Genomic DNA, 9,812 nt, shown 5'->3' with positions numbered 1-9,812 from the left:
GGCTGGCTGGTTCTCAGAGAGGGGCTGGACCAGAGTACTTCCAGCCCGAAGTTCTAGGATAGGAGGCCCTCCGCACAAGCTCTGGCGTGCACCCCAAATCGAAGGGCGCGGGTTTATAGACAGCAAAACTACTCGGCCCAGCCCAAGCCTTTCTAAGCATCAAGGGACTTTATAGGAAAATGAAACTGAAAACGGGGAAGTCCCCCTCTCCAACCTGGCCCGGCACCGCGCGCTAGGAGACAAGTGACGGCCCCTGCAGTAAGCGTTCTGATTGGCTGTGCGCGCATGGCATATAAGTAGAGGCGCAGGGCGGGCTGGCCAGTCCTACTTCTGGCGCTGCTCTGCTAGCAATGGCGCGTTTTGTGGTCTTGGTCCTGCTCGGACTGCTCTATCTGTCCCACCTGGATGCCGTCCAGCGTGAGTGTCCCCTCTTGTTCTAGCCCTTCCTCTTCTGTACCCCGATCTGTTTGGCTCTCTCAGCTTTCACTCTGTAAGTCACCCACTCCTTCTCCTCCCTGGGGACTAGCCGCGGGCTTGGTCTCCGGGCCGGGTAGCGGTGGGGTGGCCGGGCAGTGGGGAGGGGTGTGAGCCCAGGACACAAGTCTCCTTTTTCTTCTTCGGGAGAGAGGGACGGGGGACGCCTTCGGCGTGCCCGTGCCAGGTGGGTCAGGACAAAGTTTCGGGGTGATGACAAGACTTCGGAACGACCGAGGTGGGGGAGGGTTTCTCTTCCGCGTAACCTCTAGCTTCCCGAGCGCAGCTGCCTGGGAGGGCTGGAAGGCGGGTCCTAAGGACGCGGGATCCCAGGCTGTGAATGGGTGGAGACATCCGGCTGGGTTTGCGGGAGGCACCGCGCAGGTACTTCGGTCCCTGCAACTCTACTCCACTCGTATCGCGGATTTCTCCGGCACGCCCGGAGGGTTCACCTGCCCAACAAACAGGGGAGGGATCCGCACGTGGCATTTGTAGACTGCTTTGAGGTGTTACAGAGCGCTTTCACATCATTTAATTCACTTGTTGCCATTACATGTCGCTTTGAATAATCATAAGAGCTACTAGTTAATGGTAAGGAGCGTGCCGGGGACCTTCGGGTGTGAGATTCTTGCTAGCAAGCTGGAGAGCATTCGGGCCTTATTGCCTTTTCTTCACAGAGGGCTTCCTCTTCGGCTCTTTGCCTGGTTCTTTACAATAAAAACTAAGCCTCTACTTTCTGTTTTGAAAAAGCGAAAGTTTACAAGTCAGGGAGATTGTAAAACCAGTGATAAGGATAATCAACCTGGTTGGCCAGGTTGTCTGTCATGGACACTCTAGATCCTGAGCACGGTCTAAATACCTTTCAATATACCAGACCCTCTCACATTTTCCCCTCACAAAAGCCTCTGTGAAGCTGGATCTCTTGATCATGAGATAAAGGTATTTATAATCTGTTTACAAAATAAAGCACAATTACTATTATTGATATCTGCTGGCAACTATAGAAATCTTAAAAAAAATAAGCTGACATTAAAAGAAAAATCTTACTTTGAAAATTTCTAGGATAATACATGCCATGAATAGATCACTTCTAGAAGATACATAAGAAATGGGTAATGATGATTGCTGTTGTGGGGGAGGTCTATTTTTTGCTTTGTCCCTGTGTGGATTTTGTTTCACTGTGCACATAAGTTGATTTTTCAATTAAGCTTCAGAAGAGCTGTCCAAAAGTCACAGAGCCAGTAGGTGGCTGAGCCCAGAAACAAACCAAGGCTTATCTGATACTCATCTTCCTCTCAGAAGAGATTATTGTGATGTTCTTGCAGAACCCTGCCTGGCTCCCTCATAGAGAGAATTCTAGGCCTGATGAACTTGTGCTCTGATTCTTGTGGTATTTATTATGTTCTAATTATTAGAAGCTCCAATATAAAAAGCTTTCTGATTTGTCCTCACTTTAACTTAATGAAAAAAAATCAAAGCTTCATTGGGATCCCCAGTGTAGCTCCTATTGGGGCTGGTGATCTTTCCTTTGATGATGGGGTGTTTGTAGACAGATATATTTGGTCAGAATATCCTGGCACTCCTCCCTATCACATCCTGGACATGGAGGAGTTGCCTTTTAGTGATCTTGTACCCTGCATGTGTGTGTATTTAAAAGTGAATTATACACATGAATTAGTGTCAGTCTGTATGCTTAGTAGCAGTAATACTTCTCTTCATTGGATGAAAAATATGGAAGTAGAGTTTTTGATAGTTTCTTTCCATATCCCCAGGGTAGATCTAGTTATGCATCTCATTTTGGAAAAACATTCTATAGCAGCAATGTATTTCCAATATGGCTAGTTGTAGCAATCACTTGAGGGTTCTAATTAAAAATGCAAATCCCACTCTTATACACATTACTCTACTTAGTCAAAATGGAGAATACGTTCGTTCCCTTTTGCCACGGTCTTCACCCTTCCATAATGTTCTTACCAAGCCCATATCACTCATTTATGGTATCTTCTGACTTCTGTAGGCATTTAAGTTTTGTTTGAGGTAATACTAATAACAACATGTGCTACTTACAGAGCAATTGGTATGTGCCAGGCACTATTCTAGACACTTAATACATATTGAGAAGTCAGATGGGTGTGGGTCTAGGCAGGAGCATGAACCAAAAAAGAAAGTAGTAAACATTAAAAAAAAAAAAAAAAAAAAAAAAAAAAGATAGGCTGAAACAAAGTACAGTAACATGAGTTTTTTTTTTTAATTTTTTTAACGTTTATTTATTTTTGAGACAGAGAGAGACAGAGCATGAATGGGGGAGGGTCAGAGAGAGAGGGAGACACAGAATCCAAAACAGGCTCCAGGCTCTGAGTGGTCAGCACAGAGCCCGACGCGGGGCTCGAACTCACGGACTGTGAGATCATGACCTGAGCCAAAGTCGGATGCCCAACCGACCGAGCCACCCAGGCGCCCCAACATGAGTTTTTTGATGTGGCTATTATGGAGAGTGTATGAAATGAGAAATGAAGTTTGAAAAGGAGGGTGGGGCCAAATCATGAGGACTCTTGAGACATGTGTTGAGGAGTTATATGGGTGCTGAGAAGCCATCAAAAGTTCTTGAGAGTCTCCACATAAAGGTCTTAAAGATTTGGCACAAACTCCGGTGACAGAAGACAATACTATTAGAAATCTATAGAAAAAAACCAAAAAGCCACGAGTAGAGAAAGTATGTGAAAAAGATACTAAATCATGGTTTATCCCTCGAAATGGGTAGCTTTTTGGAAAAGTAGACAGAGTGGAAATGGAATTGGGAGAAATCAGTGATCAAATTTAAACATTTGTTGCCCAGGGGCGCCTGGGTGGCGCAGTCGGTTAAGCGTCCGACCTCAGCCAGGTCACGATCTCGCGGTCCATGAGTTCGAGCCCCGCGTCGGGCTCTGGGCTGATGGCTCAGAGCCTGGAGCCTGTTTCCGATTCTGTGTCTCCCTCTCTCTCTGCCCCTCCCCCGTTCATGCTCTGTCTCTTTCTGTCCCCAAAAAAATAAATAAACGTTGAAAAAAAAAATTAAAAAAAAAAATAAACATTTGTTGCCCAATCTAGCTTTAGACCAAGGTGGCCCCAAGTGAAATACCATGCAACTTTCATTTGTCTTTCCTTGATGTCCCTCAGATTCTCCAAAGGTTCAGGTTTACTCCCGTCACCCAGCAGAGAATGGAAAGCCAAATTTTCTGAACTGCTACGTTTCGGGGTTCCACCCACCACAAATTGATATCACCTTGATGAAGAATGGAAAGAAGATGGAAGCGGAACAGACAGATCTGTCCTTCAACAGGGACTGGACTTTCTATCTTCTGGTCCACACCGAATTTACTCCCACTGTCGAAGATGAGTATAGCTGCCAGGTGAATCATACTACTCTCAGTGAGCCCAAGGTCGTTATGTGGGGTAAGTTTTTAAGTTCTTTCCTTAGCTACTGACAGTTGTATCTGAGAATAGGCACAGCTTAAAGACGCTTTGATATAAAAAAATCTGCATACTGCAATTGACAGGGAACATTGTAAAGCTCTGATTAGTGGCACCTTGAGAGACCTCTGCACAGCATGATCCCTAAAACAGTAGTTTCCCTGTAGCAAAAACAGGGAGCAGCAGTAACCAGCAATTGCACAAATGCACACAAACTCCTAATGTTTCTTACCTGCTAGCTTCTTTGGGCTTTCCTGACAGCCTCATGGATATGTAGAACCATCAAAAGTCTCAGGGAGACACAGGCCTTTGTGAGAGCTGCTATCCTAGTTCCTTATCCAGTACTCCCTTGATGGGTTGGGATCTGAGCCTAGTAGGCAAGGTTGGGCCCTACTGAGTATTCATGGTTAGGGACAGCAGGCTATTCTAACAGCCTCATTTGTAACAGTTTTAGACATTTGTTAGCATATGGTATTTTAAAAGTAAAACTTACTGTCTTTCTCCATTTTCTTTTTTGTAGAGCGAGATAAGTAACCAGCATCATGGAGGTAGGTGAAAATACTTTCTTGTTTCACTGTCCTGGGGACTAAAGACAACTCTAATAGGATAACCCTCATTATAGGAAATATATTAATCAGGATAGCATTTCAGCAGGCAAGAAATAATCCTACACGGAATACATTTTCTTTTCCTGTGGAGTGGCATGAGAAAGGTATGTAGCCCTAGTCTAATGCTGCCGGCGTCCCTAGCCCTCTAAACAAAGTCAGAGGAGCTGTTGGAGTGTGTAACAGGATAGGGGCAGCCAGTTTACCTACATTTCCTGCGAAGGTTTGATCTTTCTTCTTCCACTTCTACAGTGTGCATCTCTGGGCCTTCAGAAATGAACTGTTCTCTTCCTTTGCGTAGCAGTTGCTTTGTTATTCAGCCAGAAGAGAGGAGTGACATGATTCTGCAGACATCCTGTTCCTTCAGTCTCTTGTTCAGCCTTAGTGTGTGGGCACTGTGTTTGCCTTCTAGAGGCTCCAGTCCAATAGAGGAGAGAAATGGAGGGGCGCCTGGGTGGCTCGGTTGGTTAAGTGTCCGACTTTGGCTCAGGTCATGATCTCACGGTTCATGGGTTTGAGCCCTGCATCAGACTCTGTGCTGACAGCTCAGAGGCTGGAGCCTGCTTCAGATTCTGTGTCTCCCTGTCTTTATCTCTGCCCCTCTCTGCTCACTGTCTGTGTCTTGCTCTCTCTCTCTCAAAAAAAATTTTTTTTAAATACAAGAAATGGAAACATTGTTATGATGCAATGTAAAGATACTATAATATATGTATCTACAGAAACTTCTAGCAGCGTGAGAGAGGGAGGAATTGGACTTCTCTGCATTGTTGGTTGGAATACAGAGGTAGAAAATACAGCTTTTCAGTGAAATTCTACTTCATAGGGTACCATCATAGCGAAAACCTATTCAAATTTCCCATTATGTTCTAGCACAGGGAAATCGATTTGAGAGAGCATCAGAGAGTTTGGGTGACCTGCCCAGAGTCACACAGTTACTAAATGGGAGAGCCAGAACCCTACCTCTAATACCAGCATTCTTTCCTCTAAGGTTATAGGAAAACCAATGGGATAAATTAATGGGATATGCTCTTGGTAATGGGTTTGGATAATTGTCTGCAGCTATTTCTTTTACAAACAGTGACTTACACAGCAGAAGTTAGACAAGTGTGTTGATGTGATCTGTAATCCAAATAAAATAAAATAAATGCATTTGCTAACAAGCCTTTTTTCTTTTTTTTTCAGGTTTGAAGATGGTGCATTTAAATTGGACTATTCCCAAATCCTGCATTCTTTTTAATGCTGTTAGCCTTTTATGTTCCATTATACAAATCATAAAGTTATATTGATGATAATACAAGTATAATCTACTTGATAATTCTCTAATGGGCACTGTCTGGCATATTTGACCTGTCTGGGCATGTAGATGTACGTTTCAGGGCTGGAAGCTTAGAGGTGGGGTAGGGAGGAGAGCATCCTCATGTTTACCATTAGTATCTTTGCCAGATATGAACTCTCCAGTCTCTTCACACAAAACTCAATAAGAATATAGCTATGCATGTTTAGAATTAACTTCCAATTTGCATACTCTGCTGGGAATTGGGAAACGTTTTGAAAGATAGCTGTCAAATTATTGGTAAACTGTTATAGTGCATAAGGCATTTCCTACATAAAATTCCTATTGACTTCTTGCATGTTAGAGCCATTGTTGCATATAATTTGACTTCTGTTGATTTTGTTTTACTAATTAAAACAATGGTAAAAACTTGATGTGTTCAGTGTCTTATATTTTACTCCCTCTGTTACCCCTTTGTTTTAAAACAGGAAAACAGGGGGCGCCTGGATGGCTCAGTTGGTTGAGTGTCCGACTTTAGCTCAGGTTACGATCTCACAGTTTGTGAGTTTGAGCCCTGCGTTGGGCTCTGTGCTGACAGCTCAGAGCCTGGAGCCTGCTTCTGATTCTGTGTCTCCCTCTCTTTCTCTCTGCCCCTCCACTGCTCATGCTCTGTCTCTTGCTCTCTCTCTCAAAAATAAATAAACATTAAAAAAAATTATAAAACAGGAAAACAGTCTTCAAGAGTCATTCGGAGAAGAGTGTAAACCACTGTTATATAGGGCTTAACTCACAGTGGACAGGGCCTCAGTGATCTGCATTGTACAGATGAGGAATAGGATCCCAGGCAAATTAAATGACTTAGGGTGACACAGTGCTCTGCTGGCATAAAAAACATGCCTCTGTCTTTTAGCCAGTGTTCTGTTCCTTTTTTTTTTTTTAATCTTTTTTTAACATTCATTTTTGAGAGACAGAGACAGAGTGTGAGTGGGGGAGGGTCAGAGAGAGAGGGAGACACAGAATCTGAAGCAGGCTCCAGGCTCTGAGCTGTCCACACAGGGCCCGACGCAGGGCTCGAACCCACGAACTGTGAGATGAACCCATGAACTGAGCTGAAGTCAGACGCTCAACCGACAACCACCCAGGCTCCCTGCTGCAATCTCTTATGACAGAGATTACTACATTTTGGACCCCACTGGGTTCTCTCAGTGTGTAACCATCACTCTCCAATTCATGTAATGGCTTTTTAAAATTTTTAGTTTTTATTAAATAGTTCTCTTGCATTTTCTTATAATTCTCCCTTTGAGAAAAATTTAGAAGGGCCCAAGAAACCAGAAAAAGACAGTATATGATATGATGCAGGTTCTAGATCTGCAGGGTCTAGACCTGCAGGCCCAAGAGGATCCCATACCTTAAATGACCAAAGCAAGTGACAGTGAGAAAAAGCTCTCAGGTGGGAGCCATGGATTAAGGCAATTCATCAAGGTCCTGTAGGGAAAAACATCTGGAAGAGAGAATCCAAAGGAATACAGAAATTTGAATCAGAATTCAGCAATTTTAACCTGGAACTTCTCTGTTGACCCAAAGACCTACAAGGAACATCGAGACAAGGCTGTGACTAGCTTAGTGGTTTGTGTGTAATATTCCTTAAGAATGGTGATCAGAGCTTGGCAGCTATGGCAGAAATCCTGCTCACCCCTTGTTCAGAGCATCAGCATTTGCCTATCTCAGGTGTTCCAAGCTGAGCTGGTACTTCTGATCTCTCTGTCTCTCTCTCTCTCTCTCTCTCTCTCTCTCTATATATATATATATATTTTTTTTTAAGTTATTTATTTATGTATTTCTGAGAGAGAGCCAGAGAGCGAGCAAGCACACACGTGTGAGCGGGGAAGGGACAGAAGGTGGGGACACAGAGCATCTGAAGCAGGCTCTGTGTGGAAAGTAGAGAGCCCGATGCAGGGCTCGAACTCATGAACCGTGAGATCATGACCTGAGCCAAAGGCAGATGCTTATCAGACCCAGGCGCTCCCAATTTACATATTTTTAAATGGCCTTAACATTTTTTTCTCAACCTCTTTAAGCAGATACACCCACAGGAAAAGGTCCAGAAATGTATTCAATAACCTCTTAACAACAGGCAGGGCCTAAAATGGCAGGAGTAAGATAAAAGTAGACTTTTTATTTTTTAAAAATTTTAATTTCAGTGTGGTTAACATACAGTGTTATATTCATTTCAGGTATACAATTTAGAGATTCAACAATTCCATATATTAAGTCAGGGCTCAACAAGATAACTACTTTTATTTATTAAAAATTTTTTTTTTAATGTTTAGTTTTGAGAGACAGAGACAGAGCACAAGCAGGGAAGAGCAGAGAGAGAGAGAGAGAGACACAGAATCCGAAGCAGGCTCCAGGCTCTGAGCTGACAGCACAGAGCCTGACGTGGGGCTCAAACTCACGAACCATGAGATCATGACCTGAGCTGAAGTCAGACGCTCAACCAAGAGTCACCCAGGTGCCCTGATAACTGTACTTTTAATAACCTTCACCTATCTCTCCCATCCTCTTCTTCCCTCTGGTAACCATCAGTTTGCTGTCTGTAGTTAAGAGTCTGTTTTTGGTTTGTCTCTTTTTTATTTGTTTTGTTTCTAAGTTCAACATATGAGTGAAATCATATGGTATTTGTCTTTGTCTGGTTGGCTTATTTACCTTAGCATTGTACTCTTCTAGAGCCATCCATGTTGTTACAAATGGCAAGATTTTATCCTTTTTTTGGCTGAATAATATTCCATTGTATATGTACATATACCCCTCTTTATCCATTCATCTATCAATGGACACTTGAACTGTGGGTTTTCCCATTCAGCACTTTAAATATATTATGCCCACTTACTTCTGACCTGCTAAGTTTCTGTTGAATAATCTGCTGATAGACTTCTGGCATTTCCGTTGTATGTGTTTTCTTTCCTCTTGCTGCTTTTAAGATTCTTTATCACTGCTTTTTGACATTCCAATTACTATGTATCTTCTGTGGACCTCCTTGGTTGATTTTGTTGGGAGAGCTCTGTGCCTACTGGATCTACATTTCTGTTTCCTGCCGCAAATTTGCAAAGTTTTTAGCCATTATTTCTTCAAATAAATTTTCTTCTCCCTTTTCTCTCTCTTATTCTTCTCTGGGATCCCTAATGTGAATGTTATTACAGTTGATGGAGTCACTGAGTTCCCCGAGTCTATTCTAATTTCGCATAATTTTTCTTCTCTCACTTGCTCAGCTTAATTACTTCCCAATACTCTGTCCTCCAGATTGGTGATTCATTCTTCTGCTTCTTCTAACCTGTTATTTATTCCATCTAGTGTATTTAAAATTTTTTTAATGTTTATTTATTTATTTATTTTGAGAGACAGATAGAGAGTTAGTGGGGGAGAGGCAGAGAGAGAGGCAAACAGAATCCCAAGCAGGCTCTGTGATGTCAGCACAGAACTCCATGTGGGGCTCAAACTCACAAACCCTGAGATCATGACCTGAGCCGAAATCAAGAGTCAGATACTTAATCGACTGAGCCACTCAAGTGACCCTAGTATATTTTTTATTTCAATTATTGTGTTATTTATCTCTGATTGGTTCTTTTTTATCTGTTTGTTAAGGGTCTCATGCTGTCCTCCAGTCTTTTTTTCAAGTCTAGTGAGTATCTTTATGATCATTATTTTAAATTCTCTATCAAGCATATTACCTATCTCCATTTCGTTTAGGTCTTTTGCTGTAATTTTGTCCTGTTCTTTCATTTGTGACATATTCATCTGTCTCATTTTGTCTAACTCTCTGTGTCTGTTTCTGTGTGCCCTGCCCACTACTTTCAACAAGGTGATGCCAATCCTTTTCCACAGGGGATAAGCAGCTGCCACAGAGACCAGGGCTGGTTGGGGCTGCTCCACAAAGCACAAGTAGGTGGGGGCCACAGTGCCCACAAATTGTTCACACTCGTCCTTTTCCACAGGAGATGCACAGCTGCTAC

General features: G+C 42.9%; 1 protein-coding gene across 1 annotated transcript; it reads left to right on the top strand.

Moving 5' to 3' along the window:
• Positions 1–281: 281 nt before the first annotated feature.
• Positions 282–6,234, top strand: B2M (beta-2-microglobulin). The gene is made up of 4 exons (XM_045449890.1): positions 282–417; positions 3,631–3,906; positions 4,445–4,472; positions 5,712–6,234. The coding sequence occupies exons 1-3, from the start codon at positions 351–353 to the stop codon at positions 4,456–4,458; spliced, it is 357 nt and encodes a 118-aa protein (XP_045305846.1). The 5' UTR covers positions 282–350; the 3' UTR covers positions 4,459–4,472; positions 5,712–6,234.
• The last annotated feature ends 3,578 nt before the right edge of the window (positions 6,235–9,812 follow it).

Source organism: Leopardus geoffroyi, chromosome B3 (genome assembly GCF_018350155.1).
Source record: "Leopardus geoffroyi isolate Oge1 chromosome B3, O.geoffroyi_Oge1_pat1.0, whole genome shotgun sequence".
Lineage (NCBI taxonomy): Eukaryota > Metazoa > Chordata > Mammalia > Carnivora > Felidae > Leopardus > Leopardus geoffroyi.
Note: the sequence above shows the minus strand (reverse complement) of the source record. Positions and strands in the feature narration are given on the sequence as shown.

Bases quoted from the DNA above. Each gene is read 5' to 3' on its own strand.
- B2M (XM_045449890.1), top strand. From the start codon at position 351: ATGGCGCGTTTTGTGGTCTTGGTCCTGCTCGGACTGCTCTATCTGTCC. The intron at 418-3,630 runs GTGAGTGTCCCC...GATGTCCCTCAG, and splicing joins CCACCTGGATGCCGTCCAGC to ATTCTCCAAAGGTTCAGGTT.